At 50.8% G+C, this 24680-nt stretch overlaps 1 protein-coding gene across 5 annotated transcripts in view; it reads right to left on the reverse strand.

The window, feature by feature from the left end:
- SPTBN2 (spectrin beta, non-erythrocytic 2) overlaps window positions 1-15464 on the reverse strand; it is a 43863-nt gene extending 28399 nt beyond the window's left edge. The window contains exons 1-7 of one of the 5 annotated variants that reach the window (XM_004051612.4): window positions 14946-15464; window positions 7495-7585; window positions 7229-7407; window positions 1968-2119; window positions 1365-1538; window positions 458-549; window positions 233-313 (exon numbers count right to left, since the gene is read on the reverse strand). In XM_004051612.4, the coding sequence (XP_004051660.2) occupies window positions 233-313; window positions 458-549; window positions 1365-1538; window positions 1968-2119; window positions 7229-7385 (656 nt within the window). In that variant the 5' untranslated portion in view covers window positions 7386-7407; window positions 7495-7585; window positions 14946-15464. Of the gene's footprint in view, window positions 1-232; window positions 314-457; window positions 550-1364; window positions 1539-1967; window positions 2120-4581; window positions 4984-7228; window positions 7408-7494; window positions 7586-14355; window positions 14484-14945 lie in introns of those variants that run through there. The other 4 variants (XM_055354565.2, XM_019037283.3, XM_019037285.4 and 1 more) reach the window with 4 other exon arrangements.
- Between the last annotated feature and the right edge of the window lie 9216 nt (window positions 15465-24680).

Below are 24680 nucleotides of genomic sequence, written 5' to 3' on the forward strand. Positions count from 1 at the left end.
TAGGCATCCCAAACCCACACTGCTGCTCACAGCCCCTCCCCACACCGCCTCCCCTGCTTCCCATCACAAGTGCTCTGCGCAGCCCTGCACCCCCATGTTCTGGTTCTGCTCCGAGTGCTATTCCTTCCTTCTGACTGCTGTGCAGCTCATCTCATCTCTGTCTCCATGTGTGCACCCCAGGTCATTAGCCGACCCAGCAGCTCTGCTGCGTTTGCTAACCCCATCTTCTCACCGGTGTTTATGCACGATGGCGTTGAAAGCTAGTCCATCTCTCCAGCTGGTGGTGAAGTTGTGTACATTGACGTTGGGATAACTATAAACAGAGATTCAGAAAATGGTGAGTAGGGCTAAGCCCTGGTCTATGACTCCAGGGCAGTCACCAGCTTATGGTTCCTGGAGCCCAGCACAGCCTGGGGGTCACTGACCCTCCAGTGTCACATGCCCAGGGTGTCCTCACCCTGCAGTCTTCATCTGGCACCACAGAAGCAGGGCATCCTTGGCTGACTTCTTCTCCTTGTTGTCTTCTGTCTCCACACTGATGTCTTGGATCTAGGAAGGAAGCAAGCAGGGCCCTCACTCCCTGGACAGGAACTCCTGGTGTTATCAGAGATGCTCAGATAAATGGCAAGAAACTGCTCTTTAGACTGTGGTAATGGGGTGGACAGGCATAGCCTGAGGTCCTTTCAACCTAAGCCATGGACCACAAAACACTGGGTGCAAGGGATTTGAGGCAGCAGATTAGGGTAAGATGCTGAAGAATGGGTGTGTCTGAGTAGAGGGTGCTGGTCCCTCCAGGTGGGGAACTGCAGGCGGAAGAGTGAACATTTTCTGAGAGCTGGCTCTCCAAGGTCTCTAAAAGCTGGCTCTCCAAGGTGAAGCCGACAGAACCCGGGAAGGAAGGGGGTGATCAGGAATGCTGTGATGGCATGAGGACACTGGGGCATGAGGAGGAGGAGGGTGACTGTTCCACTGGGGGAGGCAGGCAGAGTTTATGGCAGAGGATTGGTGCCAGTGACCAGACCCTCTAGAAGTTCCCAAATCCCTTGTGGTGAAGGACCAGTAGGTAAAACTTCCAGTCCCTTGTAGACCAACCTGTGGTCCTGGTCCTATTGCACATGACCAATACACAGACCAGAACACAGGGAATTTGCCACAGGGGTGTGACATTCACCCAAGCTGGTTTCTACCCTGCTGAAGGAGGGGAGTCCACTGATCTGGTGCTTGGATAGCACCGCCATGGCAGCTGCTACATAAGGTTCTAGATCCTCCATCTTTGTGTTTGTTGTGTCATGGGCCAGCAGGAACGGCTTGCGGTGCAGAGCCAGGGCAGGAACCACACCCTGTGTGACAGTGTGCTGGGGTACCTGGAATCGAAGGATGATGGTCCAGACCAGCCCAAGGGTCAGTCGGTGGTTTCCGTCCACAATGTCATGGGAGCCCATGTTTTCCAAGTGCACTTTCTGCTCCTTGAGGAACTGCAGTGCCTTGTCCACGTTCTCCAGGCAGTGGATTCGCATGCGGCCCTTTGTAGGCTTTGGCTGTGGAGGGACGGGGGCAAAATGGCACGGGACTGTGGGCTTCCACCTTCTTCCCCAGCCTTCGCAGGGCCCAGCTTTGCACACCTTCCCCATGACCTACCTCAGGAACACAGGCACAGCCCCAGGGCTGGAGCCAGAGCTGAGGTTACAGATGAGGCTTGGGCAGATTAAGATTCCCAAGGGAATTAATTGCACCCAGAGTAGGTGGGAAAAGAAATGTTTTCAATGGGGCCACTGTTCCTGTCTCCATGAAGCAATGCTCCTATGTAATCTAAGTGGCAAAGGCACTCGAAATGAACCCATCCTCTGAGCAGAGGGAGCCACTGCTTCCCGCCCTGTGCTGTCACTCTCTCTGAGGGCTGTTCTTCCAGCTGGTCCCCTTGGACACTTTTCTGAGGCCCCCCACTTCCCTTCATGACCACAGCTCACCAGTATCTCTCCAGAGAGCACCTCGAGGAGCCTCAGCAGGTTGCGTCCGTCCCGGAGGTCGCTGTACAGGTCCCCCACCCGGCACGTGACCCGGGCCAGGTGCGAGTTTACCCACTTGGTGAAGGTTTTCTTCTGCACGGCTTCTCGTTCATCTGTGGTGGCAACATGGGTTTATTTCTGTCCCTCAAGTTCAGTATGCCTGCTTCTAAACACCAGTTGGCAGGGGTGGGGGATGGAGAAGCCTGAGAGATGGGAAGCGGGGTCCTCTAAGGAGGAGGAAGGGAAGGAAGATGACCGGGAGGAAAGCCCGTAACTTGCAATGAGCTCATAAGCAAGGTAAAGAAGAAAGATGAAAGACAGAAAATAGGCTTTGAAGGTTGGGTGTGGTGGCTCACGCCTGTAATCCCAGCACTTTGGGAAGCCAAGGCGGGTGGATCACAAGGTCAGGAGATCGAGACCATCCTGGCTAACATGGTGAAACCCCGTCTCTACTAAAATTATAAAAAATTAGCCGGGCGTAGTGGCGGGCGCCTGTAGTCCCAGCTACTCGGGAGGCTGAGGCAGAATGACGTGAACCTGGGAGGGGGAGCTTGCAGGGAGCCGAGATTGTGCCACTGCACTCCAGCCTGGGCGACAGAGCGAGACTCCGTCTCAAAAAAAAAAAGAAAAGAAAAAGAAAAGAAAATAGGCTTTGAGAAGAAAGGATGAAGACCTTTCATCCTCAGAAACCATGGGACATGCAGGGAGGGGCTGGGATGGGGCAGTCGTGGAAGCAGTGGAATGCTGGTCAAGTGACTTCATCCATCAGAGCCCCAATGTCTCATCTGTAAAATGGGAACATCACTTTCTACTTCAACAGGTCATTGTGTTGATTAAATGAGATAAGGTATATAAAACAACTAGTTGGTGCCTGGCACAAAATGGCTCCTTGGTGAGCTGCTGTTATAAAGTGGTGTGATCTGGCCCGAAGGAGAGCAAGAGCTGCCCAGGCCGGTGGGAGGTATGGCTGTTCTCTTTTGGTTGCGGACAAAGGAGAGGGTGTGGGCTAAAATTATTGCAGTGGCTCTTCCAAGCGGTCATTAGGACTTGATGGTATAGAGGCTGCAGGCCTCCTGAGTCAGCTTACTGTCCTTGGATAACTTAAAGAAAAGGCAGGCTCCTCTGCTTCTGGGGGTTGGGGACGGTACATTCAGCTGGCTGCAAGGGGATCCAGTTCCAGGACATAAACACCCCATTGCTCAGAAGAACAAGATGTTGAGAGTTGGGAACTGGGAAAACAGTGAGGCCAGGAAACATGGGGGGAAGAAAGCCAGGCAGAGTTAGGTACCAATCTCAAAAAAAAGTTAGGCAATGCCCTGCTGCCCAGCCCACAGGGGAGGGGAGCTACTGAAGAGGGGAAGTAAGTACTAGGTTCCGTAGGAAAATAAAAATTAAGAACGTTCTAAGTGACAAAGTGAAAGCATCAGAAACTGCTCTGGTGATGAGGATTTCTGCCACTTTCCCACAGACAGCCCTGTGCAAGGACCCAACCCAAGTGGCTGGGGTCTGAAGAGTCACTTTTGCTTCCGTCTCAGCACCAGCATCTCAGAAACTGGAAAGACTCATCCCTTAATCTCACATTCCTAAGCACCTCACCCATAAGACACAGCAACACACCCACGTCGCTCCGTGTCTTTCACCTCCAGCCACTATACCGGCACCAAACCTGGGGTCCTAATAACATGGGACAGCCCCATGCTCCCCAGCACCCGTGAAACCAAGGTGCCTTGGGGCCTCCCGGCAGGTCTACAGGCCCCATCTGAGCCAGGAGGAGCCTGGGTCACAGGTCATTGCTGGATTCAGGGGCACTGCCCTACTGCTGGGCACCCTAGGGTGAGGCCATTTTGGCACACAGGCAGAAGACACAGAATTAGTGGCGACTAGGAGGAAAATGGGCAAAGCCAAGCACCAGAAACCAAGTGTCACGTCACAAGACGCCCACAGCATCCCTAGATCCTTACACACACACACAACAGTGATTCCCAAAAACACACCTAAGTGCTTGTGCCAGAGTGAACACACACCTGCGCAGACATCCACCTGGGCCTGTTTGCACAGATCCTCTCCTTTGAGACACTCCCTTTGCTTCCACACACACTGCCCCCTTGTACACATTCAGACACACGCTCAGAAGCCTGGAAAACACAATCTCCAGGTCCCTGGGCCTGGCTCACCCCTCCGCCTTCCCTAACTGTCCTGGCGAGCGCTCCACCGCCAGATCTGGATCCACCGCAGAGGCACTGCTGGCACCTCCCCGGGTGCTGGCACCCCCACGCCCTCCATGGCTGGTTGCCTTTGCTCCATGCAGCACCCCAAGGCCCGGCAGTCACACCCACCCATGCCATCATACACGGTCCCTGCCAGCAGGTCCAAGCCTTTCCCCATTCCGTTGACATCTGTGTATTTTCCGGCCTCTTGTAATTATCCCCTCTAAGCTGCATCACGTTGTCTCCCAACACAAACACTGGAGTCACACCGCGTCCCGTGCCAGGTCCTGAGCTCCGACCACTCTCCCCACACCCAGGTCCCTCTCGCCCAGGTGCAGTCGTCCCCACAGGAGGCCCCCAGGCCTCACCTTGCAGCTGTTTGAAGCGTCCTTCCAGCACGCTGGCATAGTGAGCAGGGTTGATGAAGGCAGCTGGTGAAAGCAGGAGGCCCCCGGGGTTGTGGGCCCCTTCCACAGCCTCATAGTAAAACTCACCGGCCTCGTGCAGGCCGTTCCCGTGCACCCTGCTCACTCCGTTCCCATTCATGCTGCCAGCTGCTAGTTACAGAGCCCAGGGCCCAGAGTCCATGCTCCCTGCCGGCAGGGGGCCAGTTTCTGTTCCCCAGTGGAACCTCAGGCTGGAGTCCAGGGTCAGGGGATTCAAGAATGGTGGGAATTTCAAGGAGTGGCAAAAAGAGTTACGGGGTGTCCCGAACTCCTGAGACAGAGAGTGGGGGCACGCCTGGCTGCGGTGAGAGGAGACAGGCGGCTCCAGACAAACAGGTTGGACAGTGTTGGGGAGGGGAGAGAGGCGGAGCGTGGCCGGCAGGGGCAGGGCCAGGCCCTGCGGGGCGGCGGAGGAGGGCACTGCCAGCGCCTTCAAGACCCGCCCATCAGGCCCCAAGTTACCTAACAATGCACAGGACCCACGAGAGGGGCCCCCAATGCAAACTCCTGTTTCCCAGAGGTTTGCAGGAACAGCGAGGGCGACCCCTCTCTGGGTGACTCTGGGAGGTCCTTCTCCAGGATGTGTGGGCTTTGAGCCCCAGCTCAGAAACAGACAAAGAGAAATCTGGAAACGAGGAAATCCTCAAAGAGGAAAAGCCAGGCACCGTGCGAGGCATTTTCATTCACTCCCTCATCTGTGAAACAGGGGCTGTTACCATCCTTTCCACTTGCTTATCACCACCTCCAGTGCCAGCCCCTTCCCTGCCCTCTGGCCCACCAGGGCCATCCTCCACCAGGCCATCCCTGCCCCCAGACGCCCCGTTGCTGGGCACATATACCAGGCGCCCTTCCTCTGGGCTTCAGCGTTTGTCACGTGCAGCCTACACTTGCCCTTCCCCATCTTCATTCATTCAGTGTTTATTTGACACCTACTGGCTGGAGACATAGTGCTAGGCAAATCCCATGCAGAGCTGCCTCTTCAGGAGAGCCCAGTTTAGTGGTGGAGATAAACACCCAATGAGAGCACGAGGTCGCACAGATGTGTGCACAGACATGGTGACAGTGCTGGGTGGCCCGAGTTATGTGCAGCCAGACATGGTGACAGTCCTGGGTGGCATGTGTCCTATGTACACAGGCATGGTGACAGTCCTGGAAGGCATGTGTCCTATGTACACAGGCATGGTGACAGTCCTGGATGGCAGTTGTCATGTGTGCAAACATGGTGGGTGGCACATGTTGTACACACATAGACATCATGACAGTTCTAGAGGCTACATGAATCCAAAACCAGAGTGCCAGGAACATTTTCCCCAAACATGACATTCTCCATAACCCACACCTTCTGTCTTCTCTGATGTATAGACGCACTGGTAGGAGTGTTTCACAGCCGGCCTGAAGACCCAACCAGAAAGACAGAGAGGCCCAGGAGAAAATGAGAAGGGGTCCTGGGAAGCTATGGCTGCCACAAGGGGGTCCTCAGACTGGTGCTGAGCTGGCTCAAAAGAATCACTTGGGGAGCTTTTGAAAAATCCTGAGTTCTGGACAAAGATTCTAACTTATTGTGTCTAGGGAGGGGCTTGGAAACCTGTATTTGTAAAAAACATCCCTGGGTGATCCTGTAAAACATGTGGCCAGGTTTGGGAACCTCTCCCTTGGAGTCTCTCTTCTTCTAGGGGCCAACCCCCACCCCCACTCAGAGCACCACCTCTCGGTGAGAGTAGCTGGGGCCTCTCAGACTGGGTTGGGTTGGGCTGGGCTGGGCAGCCGGCAGGTCAATGGCAATGACAAGGGTGGGATGGAGGAGGAAGCCAGACGGGGTGGGTGGCCTTGGGGTGTGTGGGTGAGTCAGCCCCATGCCAGCCACTGGTGGTGTCAGGTGGCAGCCACACTCTTGTTGCCATGGCAACTCCTCCCCCGGAAGACAGGGAGGCCGTTGGACAAGTTTCCGCTCAGAGCGGAGAGCCCAGGCCCTGGGCTGTAGGGAAGAGTAGGGGCCAAGGCAGGCAGAGAGCACACCTGGGAGAATGGGCGGCTGCAGAAACCAGCAGCAGCGGGTGGAGGGAACCTGCTTCAGGGAACAGGCAGATGAGATAATGGGAGTAACAGGCGGCAGGTGGAAGGAACAGGTGGGGAGGGAGCAGATGGGATAATAGACTGGGAACAGGTGTGGGAAATGACAGTGGAAATCAAAGAAGACACAACAAGGGCATGACAGGTAAGGGAGAGGTGGGCGGAGAAAGGAGTGGCAAGAGCGAGAGTGGAGAGTGCCGAAGGATGAAGGGACATGACCCGGGGGCTGAGGCCAGAGAGGGAAGCTGTTTTAGTCAGCTCAGCCAGTCCAGGGGCCAGTGAAGCGTCTCTATGCTTGGGGGGAGGAGCTGGGGAAAGTTCTGAATGGCCTGGAGCCTATTCTTGAGGCTGGATGTGGGGACCAGGGAATTGATAGAGTGCTCTGGGTCTCCCACTTAGAAAGAAAAGTCAGTCTTCCCATAAAGTTAAAGGGCTCTTCATGACGAGCTGACAAAGCCTCCTCCAGCATCCCCCCACCTCGACCCTCCTCTGACCTCACCTGCCAGAGCCTTAATGCGAGACCTCTCAAAGAGGCGGGCCGAGCTGCTGTCATTGTCCCAGTCCGAGTCAGGAAGGTCCCAGCGGTTGTTGATGTCACTGTACTGGCCCTGGATCTCCAAGCTGTCAAAGTCTGTGGGTGACAGTGTGCTGCTCATGGTGGTAGGCGGCTTCCTGCTCCTGCAAGGAGAATGTGGCCAGTGAAGGGTGTCCAGGGACCACCAAGCCCTCCACTCACCACCGGGGCCTTCTGTCTTCTTGCCCTACCTGTGCTCCGCTCTCCTTGTGGCCAGAGGCTGCGGTTGGCTACTCAGTGGAAATCAGCCCCCAGGGGAAGAGGGGAAGCCACCTGGGAAGCCTGGGGACGGGAATACATCAGAAGCACAGAAAGTGAAGGAGGAATGCAGCAGCAGCTCAGAGCAATGCGGTGGTCAGGAAAGGCTCCAACGGCTTCGGGCCAGAGAGGGACGGGTTTGCGGGGTGAGGAAAGGGGTGATGGGCTTCAGTGCTTCAGACAGCAGTGTGCAGCCCAGGGTAATGCAGGCAGCATATATGGGGCCCCGTGGGCAATAATGACTAGAAAGTGGCATTCTTTCCTTCTACAAACTGTTTTGAGCCCATGATCAACCCAAGATGGCCTACTATACCCTGTAGGCAAGTTGAGAGAAAAAGACCCAGACTCGTTGGGCGCGGTGGCTCACGTCTGTAATCACAGCACTTTGGGAGGCCGAGGTGGGTGGATCACCTGAGAACAGAAGTTCAAGACCAGCCTGACCAACATGGTGAAACCCTTTCTCTACTAAAATACAAAAAATTAGCTGGGCGTAGTGGCAGTCGCCTGTAATCCCAGCTACTCAGGAGGCTGAAGCAGGATTATTGCTTGAACCTGGGCGCACCTTAGAGTGAGACTTGTAGGAAAAAAAAAAAGACCTAGATTCTGCTAGAGTTAAGAAAAAGCTATGATACACCAGGAAGACTGATACGCTGTTTGGCAAGTGCCCAGGAGTTCAAAGGAGGACACAGTATGGTTCTCTCCGCTTTGTTTCCTTTGGTTTGCCACAGAGTATGTTAGTAAGTACTCAATAAATGTCGGCTGTGAGATGTCCCTGCCATTGACATGCATCACGTCACCATAACTCCCTGTGGGGTGAGGGCCCACTGTTGTCCTCATTTCATAGATGAGGAAGCTGCACAAAAGATATTAAGTTGGCCGGGCGCGGTGTCTCACGCCTGTAATCCCAGCACTTTGGGAGGCCAAGGCGGGCGGATCACAAGGTCAGGAGATCGAGACCATCCCTGGCTAACACGGTGAAACCCCGTCTCTACTAAAAAATACAAAAAATTAGCTGGGTGTGGTGGTGGGCGCCTGTAGTCCCAGCTACTCGGGAGGCTGAGGCAGGAGAATGGCGTGAACCCAGGAAGCGGAGCTTGCAGTGAGCCGAGATCGCGCCATTGCACTCCAGCCTGGGCGGCAGAATGAGACTGTCTCAAAAAAAAAAAAAAAAAAGACATTAAGTTGGCTGGGGGAATTGGCTCACACCTGTAATCCCAGCACTTTTGGGAGGCCAAGGCGGGAGGCTCACCTGAGGTCAGGAGTTTGAGACCAGCCTGGCCAACATGGTAAAACTCCATCTCTACTAAAAATACAAAATTAGCTGGGCATGGTAGCACACGACTGTAGTCCTAGCTACCGGGGAGGCTGAGACAGGAGAATCACTTGAAACCAGGAGGCGGAGGCTGCAGTGAGCTGAGATTGCGCCACTGCACTCCAGCCTGGGAGAGACAGAGTGAGATTCTGCCTCAAAAAAAAAAAAAAAAAAAAAAAAGACATTAAGTTACTGGTTCAAGGTCACGCAGCCGGAAGAAACAGTGCCGGGTTTTGAAAACTTCTTTCTGACTCTGGGGGACACGCTCTTAATCGCAGCCTCTTGAACATAGAACATACACAGGTTCCTCAACCGTCTTAGAGGCTCATCCCAGACGGATGAGCAGCCGTGGCTCCTGCCTAGGGCCCAGGCTGGGGAAATGTGGACCAGCACTACTTACGGCTCTAACTTACGCAAACACACTCTGTCCTCAAAACTAAAAAATGAGGTTCAGAATATCTGCTGGGGATTAAAAAAAACACCTCTACCGTCCAAAGTTCTTGTGTAATTTAGCATTCAGCAGCATTCAAGAGAGGGGGAGGGGACTGGGTCTGTAAATTTAACAAAACCCCCAATTTTGCATTTCTCCTAGCCCTACTTCCTAGGACCAGGGCTGTAGTCTCGGTAGTCTCGGGTTCTGGAAGGAAGCAGGTCTGGAGAAGAGAGAAGTGCTGGGTGGTGAGACTCAGGTAGGTGGTGAGACTCATGTAGGTGGTGAGACTCATGGGCACACAAAGGCAGAACCTGGCTTCCATCATTAACTGATTCCATGAAGCTGAACCTGACCTACTTGAAGGTCAGGGTTGTCTGCCCCTCCCCTTTCTCCTAAAGAGAAAACGTGCACAAAGATTTTTCTTGGGAGGAGCATTAATGAGATGCAAGAGAGCTAAGGTCTAAGGCTTGTAGATTTGGGCTTTAATTCCCCGTAGAAGGAAAGGGAGCTTAATTTCTACGAGGTCTAGGACTCTTCTCATTCAAAATCCACCATTTCTCCCCACAGATTCTCTGGATTTGTTCTGTAAATATTTATATAAAAATATATTCTAGGGCAGAGTTGAATCACCCTGAGTAAAGAGTGCTGTGGGCAAGGCATGACCTGAACTAGCGTCACCTAATACTCTCAGCTTCTAGACGGGAAAATAGTCCACACCTCAGGACCAAGTGTAATTCCATTTCTCTCGGCCTCTCAGATTAGTGCTTCCTAACCAGCAGCCACACTTAAGCTCAGCTCTGGGATGGACATCTCCAGCACTCAAACTCTCTCTGCACAGACCTGCCCACAAAAATGCCTACACCCAAGTTCCACCCTGCCCCCGCTTCGGTTTCCATGACCCCTTACTAGGAGTCACAAACTTACCAAGGCTAGCCCCCAGGAGTGTTTTGCTGGGCCAATAAGCTATTTTTAAATGACTGATTTTTTTGGCCGGGTGCGGAGGCTCACGCCTGTAATCCCAGCACTTTGGGAGGCCAAGGCGGGCAGATCACCTGAGGTCAGGAGTTCGACACCAGCCTGGCCAACAAGGCGAAACCCCCGTCTCTACTAAAAATACAAAAAATCAGCTGGGCATGGTGGCAGGTGCCTGTAGTTCCAGCTACTCGGGAGGCTGAGGCTGTCAAATTGTTTGAACCCAGGAGGTGGAGGTTGCAGTGAGCCAAGATTGTGCCATTGCATTCCAGCCTGGATGACAGAGTGAAATTTGTCTCAGAAAAAAAAAAGACTGATTTGGATTCCTTTAGATGGGTCTACAGACTCAGCCACTTCACATATCTATGTTACCTGCCTGGCCCCAACTGTTGAGGTTTGCAAACCCTGCCTCATATCTTTGTACTCCACAAACAGCAGAAACTCAAAGAAGCTAACCATCTGACCCTGTCTCCAAACCACAGTAGCTCTGAGGCCCCTGTAAGCTGCACAGAACCTAAACATGGACTGCTTAGGCTTATTTTTGGGGATCCAACTTGGTCCTCCCAAGGGGAGGGGCAGACAACCCTGGCCTTCAAGCAGGTCAGGTTCAGCTTCATGGAACCAGTTAATGATGGAAGCCAGAAAGGTTCTGCCTTTGTGTGTCCATGGGCACACACCTCCCTACCTACCCGAGGCTCACCACCCATCACTTCTCTCTTCTCCATACCTCCTTCCTTTCCAGAACCAGAGACTGCCAAGACCACAGCCCTGGTGCTAGGAAGTAGGGCTCAGGAGAAATGCAGAATTGGGGGTTTTGTTAAAGTTAGAAAGGGTCCCAACTGGGAGCCAGACCCTCCAGGGAAGTCCAACTGTTAGAATGTCTCTGCGGATTCCTACCATTACCAGGAGAAAGTATGGAGCTAGAACCTCCTCTTCCCCCAAATAAAACCTCAGCCACTTAAATGCTCCTCTCCCCAAATTGAATTTGAAGCATGCATGCTGTGTGTCCTGAGTTTCCAGAAATGCTGTGATATGGATCAGGAACCAAGCTGGCACTGGTGTCCTTAGATCACAGACCCCCACAGGGCCACCATGTTGCAACTCCACAGCCTTCCATGTGAATGGTGCTCTCTGGCATTGTTCAGCATGTGGCTCTGAGGCTCTGCTACCTTTGTGTCTCTAGGTCTTGGTTTCCAAGCATTCTGGCTCTGTAGCTCCCTGGCCTTTTGGACAATATGCTGTGTTCTCAGCTTGTGTCCCCTGCTGCCATCTCTAGATTCCCACTGATTTCTATTTGCTTTTCTCCTACACATATCCAGTGCTGGTTTCTTGCCACTGAGTAGATCATTCCTCACCTATGACCAGGGTCTCCATGCTCACATTTCCTCAGTCGGCCAGCAGACCCCCAGCTTCATGACCCCCTGTCTCTCTTGAAGCCGGAGAATCCTCAATCGTCCTCTCTTCCACAGACTCCTGAGGTCTGGCAATAGGGTGGTGCAGTAGCTAATCCAGATTACAGTCTCATCATACCTTATTCTTAGCAATTGACCTCAAGGCCAGGCCCAAGTAGCTTACACTGTTAGTGCTAGAAGAATGCCAACCCCCGCCGGCTGCAGGCTTGGGGTCCTGCTGGAATGTGCTCCAGGCGCTGCTGGAGGCAGACTAGGCTCACCGTGCGGATCCTCCAGGGCAGTTTTCCTCTCTTTCAGCTGACATGTTAAGCTAGAAATCCTATACCCTGGGCTACAGACTGCCTTGTATCCTAATTCTTCCTCTCACCACATCCTGCTCCTGATGAATTCTTTCCCTCCCTCAGAGTTGATCATTCCCTCCTCTGTGCTTCCAGGGCACTTCGGCATGCAGCTAGTATTGTACTTATCACATCGCATTACGGTTAGTTGTTTACGTGTCCCTCTGCCCGCTCCACATTTAACTCATTGAGGACAAGGGCTGTCTTACTCGTTTTGGTGTTTTTCCAGACTCAGTACAATAGATATTCAATAAAGAGATATTGAATGACTTGACTACAATTCATTTTTTTTGGCCATGGAATTAATGTCTTTCTTAGGACTAGAGAGAAGCTCAAGGAAAGAATGAACACGGGATTGGAGAAGACCTGCTCCTGGGCTGGAATACTTTCAGGGTTGAGCTCAACAGCTCAGGTCTGGGGATTCTCAAACTTCCATGAATCACAACAACCTGGAGGACTGTTAAATCACAGGTCACCCCCCCATCCCCCAGTTTCCGATTCAGTACTTCTGGGGTGGTACCTGGGAATGTGCATTTCTAACCTGTTCCCGGGTGACACTGAAGCTACTGGTCTGGGGACCACACTTTGAGGGCCACCCTTGTCCAAAGATGAGAAGCAGCTGGAATTGGTTAGAGGAGCCATGAGTGTTGAGAAGACACAAAGTTTCAGGGGTGAGTGTGACCCAGGGTTAGCTTCTAGGTCTGCTCAGGCCCTACCCCACACTAAACTCAAATATCACTTCCCCTCAGGAGCTCAGGCGATGGGAGAGGAAGATGAAGATGGAGTAGGTACCACAGGTAATGAAAGAAACAGTGCAGATGCCCCAACAGCGAACCGCAGATATGCGGGAGGAGAACGGCAGAGCTAGAGAAGTCACCGGAAGGCAGAGTTGAACAAATGACAGTGAGATGAATAATAGATTAGAAGAAATGGTGACTTCGGCAAAGTTCAAATCTTATTTGCTTCTAAGTATAAATGGGTGGACTGGCAGAGAGATAAAACGAAAAAGAAGTCACAAATCAGCTCAGGGCCCCCAGGAAGGCAAGAGAAAGATGGGCCCAGGGCAGAAGGAAGGAACAGCAAAACCCCGACCCACCTCTCAGACTGTGTTCCTGATCAATTCCCTCGGAGGAAGTTAGGAACTGGGCTGAAGAGGGGGACTGAAATTTTATTTTCTCTTCTAGAATCCTCCAGTTATGGCAGATTTATTCAAATATTCAGATTCTTCACTCCCTTGCTATCTCCCTTCCCCAACCCGGGGTCACATCAATTTCTCTAAGGGAAGAATGTAAACTCCATCCTACCTTCTCCTCGGCCAATCCTTTGCCTTTCTGAATAAGCCAAGAGGTTGCCCCACACCTCAAGCTAAGACACATATTTGGAACTCACTCTGCCCCTCTTCACCTTCAAGGAAAACTGGTTTGTTGCTACCTCTGCCCATGCCTGAAACCCCCGGGCTCTCCAGCGTTGGAACTGTGGCTGCTCCGAGAGGGGGAGGGCAGACGACATGTAGCAGGTTAAGACCGGGGCAAACCTGCACCTCACACAAGCATGCAATGTCCTGGGGTCAATGGGGTAAAGTTCCAAGCGAGTGGAAGGTAAATCACGACTGTGGCACCGGAGCTGGAACACCCCCAAGAGCAGGCCTTGCTGAGTAGTTCCGTGCGGGGCGGACCGCACAGCCCTATCAGCTTCCTGGCCACAGAAACGCCGCACGCGGCCGCTTCCCCGCCGCCCGCGGCCGCTTCCCCGCCGCCCGAAGCGTCTGCGTTCTCCCCGGGCCAGTTCCGGCCACCACAGCCAACCGCGTGCCCCTCTCCCACACACTGTGGGGGAACAGAAGGGAGCGCGTGGAGCCAGCTGCCAAAGAGGCGAGGAGGAGCCCACGCGGCTCCGGGGAGGAGGGAGCCGGGCTCCCGCAGTCCGCCGGGCAGAGGCGGCCGAGCGCGCCCCCAGCACCTGGCCCGGCGCCGGCCCGTCCGCCCCGCAGCCCCGGCGACGCGAGGGGCCGGCGCTGTCAGACCCGTTCCCAGCTTCGCCGCGAACGTGTCCGTCAGCCCTAACTGTTCCAGACTCTTCTCCCGGCTCCAGAGAGGCCCGAGTCCCCCCCCCCCTCCCCCGGCCTTGGCCCCCACCGCCCTCATCCCGGTACCTGTGTGGCTGGCACGGGACCCTCTCCGTCCCGTCCCCGCCTGCTCCCGCCCCGGCTCACCCCGGCCGCCGGGACCCGACCCCGACCCCGACCCCGACCCCGCCGACCGCACGCGGCCGGACAAAGCGCGCCGCCCCGCGAGCCGGGACAAAGCGGGCGGGGCGCCGGCACCTACCTCGGCGCGGAGCCGCGGCCGGGCGGGCGGGGGCGCGGCGGGCGGGGGCGCACCGGTAGTTGCCGCGCCCGCAGCCCGGCCGCGACGGGCGGTTGCAGGCAGCGGCCGGGCGCACGGCGGGCGGCGGGCGGGCGCTGTCACGGGGCGCAGGCGGCGCGGGGGGCGCGCGGGGCGGGCGGCGGCGGGGCGCGTGGCGGCGGCGCGCGGGCGCGAGCGGCGGGACTGCGGCGCCGCGGAAGGAGGACAATAGCCTCCCCCTGCCGCAGGCCGCCGGCTCCCGCGGGAGGCCCGGGACCATCTGGAGCCGGCGGCCCCGCGGGGCTCTGGGCGGGGCCCGAGTCGCCCCTTCCCCGCCCAGCGCCATGGCAACCGAGGCCCCTCTCGGTGCTCCCCGCCGCTCCCCGCCGCTCCCCGCCCGGGGTAGTTGACCTGCCCCGGGGCGAACGCGGCGGCAGCTCCGAGGCCGGCTGCCGACCCCCAGCCACCTTCCGTGCGGGTTCCCCCCAAAACCCCGCCTTCCCGTCCTCGCTGGTCCCTGGGTCCCCCACCACAGCTTACAGGTCTTGATCTCCCCGGTTCGGACACCTCACCTTTGTCCCTATTCTGCTTTTCCTCCAAAATCCGTATCCCCGAGACACGCGATCCTTCCTCTAATGACACTGACGACGAGGTTTCCCGAGATCCAGCCTCCGTTCCCCTTTCCTCTCTGGGCACCTCCAGTCCGTCTCCGCTAAGCATTCCTCTCACCCGTCCCCTCGCTCTCGCGTCCTCCTTCAGGCAGCTGGGCCGGCTCTCCCTCCCAGAACATCTCCATGGCACAGTGAAGATTCGCCTTCTACAGATCAGATGCTCCAAACAGGCATCTCAGCGCTTCTCAGCTCCTCTCATTTATCAACCAGGAGAATTCCGGCCTAGTCACCGTCTTGAGGGGGGTGGGGGTGGGGGCAGACATTTCTAGGCCTGACACGGCTGGGTTTCTCCTTGGTTTGTTAGCGTCTGAGTGGTCTAAGGTCCAAGGTCCTTAACCAAGGTGAACTGCTGCCTGCTTAGGAGAGGAAGGAATTATGCCCAAATCATGACAAACTCACAGAGTGCCAGGTGGGTGCTAAAAGCGCATCATCTCATGTGACACTCCCACCCCCACTCCAGCTCTGAGAAGTAGGTGCTGTTCTTCCAGATTAGAGAACTCAGCTCAGAGATGAGCCAGTGGTAACAGGGTGAGCTTTGTACAGAGCCGTTAGGTTATGTACTGCCCCTGAAGATGTGGGCCCGTTTCTATCTAGGGAATGCCTGAAATGGCCAAGTAAGGGCACTCAAAGAATGGGCTTTGAGTGAATTATTGGATTTAAGGTTTTATAATAGATTTATGGGTAATTTAGGATTTTGCTCCTTTCTGAAAAGGTATGCATACTGAAACAAATATGTGCAATTGAAGTACTTTCCAGATATGGTTTTGACAACCCTAACTAGTGGTGTCATCTACCTCGCCTTGGTTTTCCTAGTCTATAAAATGGGTTGGGAGGAGGGTTGGGGAGTTCCACTGAAAGATTACTTTGAAGTTCTCTCCTAGCTCTGATATCTGTGCTTCTACCACGAAACTGGAACTGGCTTTCTGGTGTGTACCTCACAGTTAGCTGCATTTGAGGCTATTTATTATTATTATTATTTTGAGACGGAGTCGTGCTCTGTCACCCAGGCTGGAGTGCAGTGGCTTGATCTCGGCTCACTGCAACCTCCTCTTCCCGGGTTCAAGCAATTTTCCTGCCTCAGCCTCCCGAGTAGCTGGGATTACAGGTGCATGCCACCATGCCCGACTAATTTTTGTATCTTTAGTAGAGTCGGAGTTTTGCCATGTTGGCCAGGCTGTTCTTGAACTCCTGACCTCAGGTGATCTGCCTGCCTCAGCCTCCCAAAGTTCTGGGATTACAGACATGAGCTGCCGTGCCAGGCCTGAGGCTATTTATTATTTTTAATAGCCACTCTTTCAGGCAATGGCATTAAAGAAACAAGGGCATAAACTGCAACTCTTCCCAGAGGTAGGATTATGTGTTGGTTGGTTCGGGGGAAGGAGGCACCAACCTGTGCATGACGGTCATCAGGGACACTTGGTCAGGGACATTAAAGCCGATGGGATGAGAATCAGCTGCCCATGGCCAGGCGCAGTGGCTCACCCTTGTAATCCCAGCACTTTAGGAGGCCGAGGCAGGTGGATCACGAGGTCAGGAGTTCAAGACCAGCCTGGCCAACATGGTGAAACCCCTTCTCTACTAAAAATACAGAAATTAGCCAGGCGTGGTGGTGGGCATGAAATCCCAGCTACTCAGGAGGCTGAGGCAGGAGAATCGCTTGAACCCGGGAGGCAGAGGTTGCAGTGAGCTGAGATTGTGCCACTGCACTTCAGCCTGGGCAACAAGAACGAGACTCCATCTCAAAAAAAAAAAAAAAAATAGAGAATCAGCTGCCCTGCCAAAGGAACTGGAACCACCAAGCTGCTGCTGCTGTACTGGTTATGGGAACTGAGGGTCTCAATGACAGCCTAATATCGTGACCCAATTAGAAGTCAAGGGTATTAAGTCTTATGATTAGCAAAATAATATCTTTTGTAATTTCCTATTTTCAGCATTTCATAATCCTTCAAGAAGCCTTGTAAGATAAACATTCTCATTCTTATTCTATTGATGAATAGACTGATGTTCAGACACCTAAGTGAATGTACAAGTTCACAGCATTAGTTCCTGGTAGAAACTCCAGGTCTTCTGAATCCTAATATGTTCTTTCCTCTCTGCTAGACAGGGAGTATAGCAGAATGGTTAAAAGCATTGATTTTGGAGTCAGACTCCTTGGGTTTAAAACGTAGTTCTGCCACCCACTGACTGTGTGACCTTGGGCAAGTTACCTCCCTAGGATTCAGTTTCCTTACATGTAAAATGGCACCATAATGTGGGGAACATCAAATGAATTATTGCAGGTAAATGAATTATATGCAGCACATAGTAAGCACTTAATCAGTATCAGCTGTTATGATTTTACCATATTATTTCCCATACTGTTTCCTGATTTGGAGAGGAAGCACGCTGAATAAAGAGAACACTGAGATTGCCTATCTCAGCTTTGTGACTGGGTTGCTTTGGAAACTTGTTATTTTGCTCTGTAGTGAACCAGTACAGTCAATAATGAAGAAAACATCTGGTTCCTTCTTATTTGAGTTGCAAAAGTGAATGGAATGATATCCACCAAGTTTGTTGAGCTTCTCAGTGAATCCACATTTGCTGCTTACATTACCAAGATTTATGGAAAGGTTTTGGGTCTGCCCACCAAACATACATACATAGCCGAATTCTCAGTTCTTGTTTCAATACCAGGGAAGAGGTGTCCCTCCTTCCACCTAAGATGGATTCTTCTGGCTCCTATGCTAAGTCTCATCCCCTTCCGCAGCCTCACGGCCCTCACTGCTCTCTCTCTGCTGGCTCCTTCCCATCAGCATTTAAACATGCTCAAGCATTTGCCAGCTTAAAAAATAATCAAGAAGCCCTGATCTCCCTCCATGCATTCCCCTTGCTCTTTATGTTCACAGTCTTCCTGAGTCATTTGCACTCATTGGCTTCACTTCCTCGCCCCTGTTCAATCAAATATTTATGCAAAAACTATATGGCTAATTATATGCCAGGCACTGTGCTGGGATCTGGGGATATAATGATGAGTAAAATGGATACTGTCTGTTTTCTCTTGGAAGAGCCTGTGGTGGGATTGACAGACATTAATAAAATAACCCATCAGATATATAACCACAAAGTATAATGAGTGTTATGAATGAAAAGTTCAGGATGTTAAGAGAGAATTGAACAGAGTCATAACCTCAGATCACCTGAGCTGAGATCTGAAATATGAGAAGCATTAACCAGACAGAGTGGGGAATAATAATAGCTGTTAATAACATTAACGTGGAACTGTATTTCTAATACTTTACACATAACATTTCATTTAATCCTTTATAACAACTCCAAGAGGTAAGTATTAACCCCATTTCACAGATGAGGAAATGGAGACATTGAGAGATTAAGTACCTTACTCAGGGTCATCAAACCAGGCAAGGGTAGAGCTGGGGTTTTAACCCAATCTGACCCTTGAACCCATGTTCTTAGCCACAGAGCGTATGGCTAACAGGCCTGATGTTGCAGGACACATGGTGTACATAGGAAATGGAGAAAAGAGGCCGGGTGCAGTGGCTCACGCCTTTGTAATCCCAGCACTTTGGGAGGCCAAAGTAAGCGGATCACAAGGTCAGGAGATTGAGACCACCCTGGCTAACACAGTGAAATCCCGTTTCTACTAAAAATACAAAAAAATTAGCTGGGCGTGATGGCATGCGCCTGTAATCCCAGCTACTCGGGAGGCTGAGGCAGGAGAATTGCTTGAACCCGGGGGGCAGAGGTTGCAGTGAGCTGAGATCATTCCACTACACTCCAGCCTGGGTGACAGAGCAAGACTCTGTCTCTCAAAAAAAAAAAAAAAATGGAGAAAAGAGGCCGCGCGCGGTGGCTCACGCCTGTAATCCCAGCACTTTGGGAGGCTGAGGCGGGTGGATCACCTGAGGTCAGGAGTTCGAGACTAGCCTGGCCCACATGGTGAAACCTCATCTCTACTAAAAATACAAGAATTAGCCAGGTGTGGTGGCAAGTGCCTGTAATCCCAGCTACTCGGGAGGCTGAGGCAGGAGAATCTCTTGAGCCCAGGAGACGGAGGCTACAGTGAGCTGAGATTGTGCCACTGCACTCCAGCCTGGGGGACAGAATGAGACTCTTTTTCAAAAAACAAACCAACCAAAAAAAAAAAAAAACAATACAAAAGAAATGGAGAAAAGACCAGGGTGCAGGGAAAACAGAGGGGAAGAGGGAATGTGTAGAGAATTGCGACTGGGGAGATAGGCAAGGGCTAGATCATGCAGAGCTTTTTATGTCATTATTTAAAGAATTTTGATTTTCACCTTTAGAGCCCTGAGAGACTATTGAAAGGTTGAAATAAGGAAGTGATAGGATCAACTTTGTATTTTAAAAAGGTTACTGTAGCTGCTATGGGGGGAATAGGTTACTCCAGCTGCTATGGAGGGGTGCAAAGACGTGTGAGAAACCAGTTAGGAGGCTACCACTGTGGGTAGGGTGACAGAGAAGATGGTAGCTTGAACTCAGTTGCTGGCAGTGGAGATGGAGTGCACAGGTTGAAAGAATTAACCAGATGTGGTGATGGGATAGATTCAGGGGTGGTGGTGAGGAAAAAGGGTTAGTCAAGGATGAGTTGTGCAACTGGAATAATGGAGCTACTATTTGCTGAGATGAGGAATACTCCAGGAAAACCAGGTTTGGGTGGAGAGATTGTTGGTTTTGGAACCTAGGTTTGAGGTATCTTTGAACCAATCAAGTGGAGATATTGAGTAGTCAATTGTATATGGGCGTGGACTTTAAAGGGGAGGTCTGGACTTAAGATACCCATTTGGAATATATCAGTGTAGAAATAGATGGTAATTGAAGGGGATAGATGAGCATTGATACAATTGACTTAATCCAATGCAATAGAACTTCCACTCTAAAGCTGCTTTCAACAAGGTTGTCAATAATCCTATTGCAAAATCCAGCTGTTAGTTTCCAATTGCTGTCTTACTTCTCCTCTTGGCAGCAATTGACTCTAATTATGCCCTGCTTCTTGAAATTTTCTTCTTTTGTTATGGGGTTGCCATTCTCTTGGTTTTCCTTCAACCCCTGTGGTCCCTTCTCTGTTTCTTTTGTGAGTTCCTTTTCTGCTTGTCGCTTAATTTTGTTGTTGATGGTGGTGTTTTGTCTAGGCCTTTTCTTATTCTCTGCACTCTTCCTGGGCCATCTTATCTACTGTGCGGCTAGAGTAGTCTCTTTAATACATCAGACAGATCATTCCTCTTCTGGAAACCCTTCAGTGGCTCCCCACTGCCCTTGGGACAGAGTCCAAAGTTCTTAACAAAGTTTGCATACCCTGCTTACCTCTCCAGCCTGGTCTCTCACCACTCTGCACTTGGTACTCTGTGTCCTCACCATAAGGAACCTCTTGGAGTTTCCCCAATGTTTATGGGATTTTGAGCATGCTCTTCCTTCTGGTTGGAATCACTCTTCCTCTTCCATTCACTCAATGTTTACTCATCCTTCAGGTATCAATTTAGATGTTACTTCCTCTGGAAAGCCTTCCTTGAGCTCCAAGTCTGGGACAGGGGCATTCTGAGAGCACTCCATACTGGATTGTCGCTGCCCATTGGTTGTGTTCTCTTTTAGAGCATAAGCGCCATGAGGGAAGAGAACACAATTATTTCACAGTTGTATCTTCAGCAGAGCAAACATATAGATATCTGTGCAATAAACTAATGAATGGAAGAAAAGACCTTGGGAGAGAAGAGGAGTCCTTATTGTCAGTAGATGAAACAAAATGTTTTCATATCAAATGATGTATTTCCCATTTCTTTTATCCCTAATCTATCTCCATCACTTAAGCAGCAGCAGCAGTAGCAGCAGCAACGGCAACAGCAAGTAAGTGCTTTGTAGATGCACTGCCCTCTGCATAGGGATGATACGGAGAGATCAAAGTTAAATTCTTCACTTTGGAACCCTTTATTAGACCCTTTAAAATCTATAGCAGAGAGCTGGGCACAGTGGCTCATGCCTGTAATCCCAGTATTTTGGGAGGCTGAAGCAGGTGGATCACCTGAGGTCAGGAGTGGGAGACCAGCCTGGCCAACATGGTGAAACCCTGTCTCTACTAAAAATACAAAAATTAGCCAGGCGTGGTGGCGCATGTCTGTAGTTCCAGCTACTTGGGAGGCTGAGGCAGGAGAATTGCTTGAACCCAGGAGGCAGAAGTTGCAGTGAGCCGAGATTGCGCCACTACACTCCATCCTGGGTGACAGAGCAAGACTCTGTCTCAAAAAAAAAAAAAAAAAAATCAGGAGAAGGGGGCTGGGAGGAGAATCCTAAGAGACTGAGAGACTGAGTTTAAAACTTGCAATGATTGACGGCTGGGTGTGGTGGCTCACGCCTGTAGCCCTAGCACTTTGGGAGGCTGAGGCAAGAGGATTACTTAAGGCCAGGAGTTCAAGACCAGCTTGTGCAATAATAGTGAGACCCCCATCTTTACAAAAACTTTAAAAATTATCTGGGCATGGTGGCGTATGCCTATGGTCCCAGATACTTGGGTGGTAGAGGTGGGAGAATTGCTTGAGCCTGGGAGGTCGAAGCTGCAGTGAGCCATGACCATGCCACTGCACTCCAGTCTGAGCAACAGAGTGGGACCCTGTCTCAAACAAACAAAAACAAAAAACCAAACTTGCAACGATTGCATTATTTATTTTTTTTAATCATCCAGCTCAAAATGTCAGATTGCGTTATCTTGATTGGTGAAGTTAATTCTTTTTTAGCTATCAGTAGAAATAAGAGCTGACGAACTAAGTTGAGAAATAAAGAAAATGACATATTTCCTCACTTGAGTCTATGACTTGAAATTGTAAACAAGCATGCTGCACAAGTAAAGGTCAGAAAGGTGGCTTGCTAGGGGAGCTTGATACCTTCCGAGGACTGACCTGATTTCCTGTGATTACTCAGACCATGAAGTCAGCTTGGTCTTGGCCAGCTTGGGGCATGGTTTGCAAAGGATAATCAAGTATTCGAAAGCAAAAGTCTGCAAATGAGCCAAGATAAAGTGCCACATCAGATGGGGAATTCTAATAGGTGGGGGTAGGTGGAGGTGGGGTACAGAGGACTGAAGACAATCATGCCTTGAGCTCCCTTACACAGTGTAGAAAAGTGTGGGTTCTCAGAGCCCCAAGGGATGTTCTAAGCTGAGCGATGCTGTGAGTGCATGCTGCTATTGATGAAATCGGAGAAAGTAGAACCGATTTGAGAACATGGAAATATTACATCCATTTATCTTTCTCCAGGTGGGACTCAAACCAGCACTTATTTATGGACGATCCCTCTCAAACTATTTTTAACTTGCAAACCTAAATGCCATTAAAAACTGGGCCCATATGAATGATTCAGACTCATCTGGGAGCAGTCTGGGACCAACCATGATTCTCAATACCTTTGACTTTATCAGTCAATAACGAACCACTTTTTCTTCCAAGAAGCTCATGCCACTAACCCCTGTGAATACACAGACCTTTGAGAAAGTGTCTTAATTTGTTCAGCAGCAATAAGAAAAACAAGAAAAGAAAAAGTGTCTGATTACACTCATCTGCTTGATGGCATCTGTTTAATACTAATAACTGAGGGGAAGGCTTCGGGGTTCCTCAGTTGAATTGCACTAGAAACTGAGTTGTACTAGAAAACCCAGGGCACTCAGAGAAGAATAGGTTTTGTGTACATCTTTGAAGCTATAGACATTTGAGGTCAGTTTTCTGTATCTCAGCCTAATTTACTTGTGCTGTGGCGCACAGCTAATAGCTAGTCATGTCAACTACTATGGCTTCTGAAACTTCCAGGGTGTGAAGATATCAGACCATGTTTGAATTCTGGTTCATCTTTTTCTAATTGTGTGAACTTGGACAAGGTATTTAACTTCTCTAAGCATGAGCTTCCTCATCTGTAAATCAGGGATAATTTTACAGAAGGAAGTTGTGATGAGAAATTAAATAGTGCTTGTCAGATGCATGACACCTGGTACCAGATAAGGGCCCAATAAGTGTTAGCTATTACTGTTATCATTATTTTACTTGTTTTGTATGTAGGCAAACCTTGCCTTAGGTAAAGCATAATGTACGAAAATCTAGATTTGCATAAAATGTTAAAGGGGGAGATTATTTGCATTACAAAAGGATTCTTCAGTTTATGAAAGAACTGATAACAGGGTTTCTTTTAAACAGTCAACTTCCCAGTATGTCTAAAATGATTTGATTCATACAAAACTTGGCTTATACAATGTTTTAGGAACACAGCTAGCATACAAAGCACAGGATATCTATAATACAATCATTCAGGCCAGGTCTGAGCCACTGTGACAAGTTAACAATTACACTCCTGGGTATTCTCCACGCCCCTTTATAAAGGGATTAGATGGATTCTCTGTGGGTTCAACGGGCAGATCTGGGACCAATGGGTGGAAGACATGGGGCAGAGAGAGGGAGTAGACTTTAGCTTGATATAATGAAAAACTCTCTACAAAACCACTGCTGCCCAAAGCTGGAATGGGTTGCCTCTGAGGCGGCAAATTTCCCAACACGAGATATTCAAGTAAAAGCTAGATACCAACTTGTTATGACTGTTAGACTGATTACTGCATGAAATAGAGAGGTGAAGTAGGTCAGTGTTTCCCAACCCTAAACACACTAAATATACTATGTAAACTGGACCAACACTCTACCTTGGATACTAGAAAGAGGTTGAGGAAGGAGGTAGAGAGAAGCTAATCAGGAGAAGAGGTGGGGAGAAAGGAAATGAGTTGAAAAAAATATTGCTTCTCTGGCTGGGAAATACTAGATTAAATGACCTTTAAGATTTCTTCTAATTTAGGCCGGGTACGGTGGCTCACGCCTGTAATCCCAGCACTTTGGGAGGCCGAGGCAGGTGGATCACCTGAGGTCAAGAGTTCGAGACCAGCCCGGCCAACATGGTGAAACCCCATCTCTATGAAAAATACAAAAATTAGCCGGGTGTGGTGGCAAATGCCTGTAATCCCAGCTACTCAGGAGGCTGAGGCAGGAGAATCACTTGAACCCGGGAGGCAGAGGTTGCAGTGAGCTGAGATCGCGCCACTGCACTCCAGCCTGGGCGATAAGAGCAAAACTCGGTCTCAAAAAAAAAAAAAAAAAAAAGATTTCTTCTAATTTAAATATTCTAAAACTCTGATTGTTTCATAGACATTATTTTAACTATATTTCTGGGAGAATTTTCCTATTTTAGGTATGGAAAACTAAAACATAACACCTAAAGAAAGAGGTAAAATGGGAAAAGAATAGAGACATCCTGACCCTTTCAGACCTTTGATCCCATAGTCTCTTTCCAACTGGTGAGAATGAAAGTTGGGGAAACAGAAGTCAGAAGTGGCCTTAATGCCAGAACAGATGAAAATCAAGTTGACTTTATTATTTTTAAATTATTATTATTATTATTTTTGAGACGGAGTCTGTCTCTGTCGCCAGGCTGGAGTGCAGTGGTGTGATCTCAGCTCACTATAACCTGCGCCTCTCGGGTTCAAGCAATTCTCCTGCCTCAGTCTTCTGAGTAGCTGGGACTACAGGCGCTCGCCACCATGCCCGGCTAATTTTTGTATTTTTAGTAGAGATGTGGTTTCACCATGTTGGCCAGGATGGTCTC

Source organism: Gorilla gorilla, chromosome 9, assembly GCF_029281585.2.
Source record: "Gorilla gorilla gorilla isolate KB3781 chromosome 9, NHGRI_mGorGor1-v2.1_pri, whole genome shotgun sequence".
Taxonomy (NCBI): domain Eukaryota; kingdom Metazoa; phylum Chordata; class Mammalia; order Primates; family Hominidae; genus Gorilla; species Gorilla gorilla.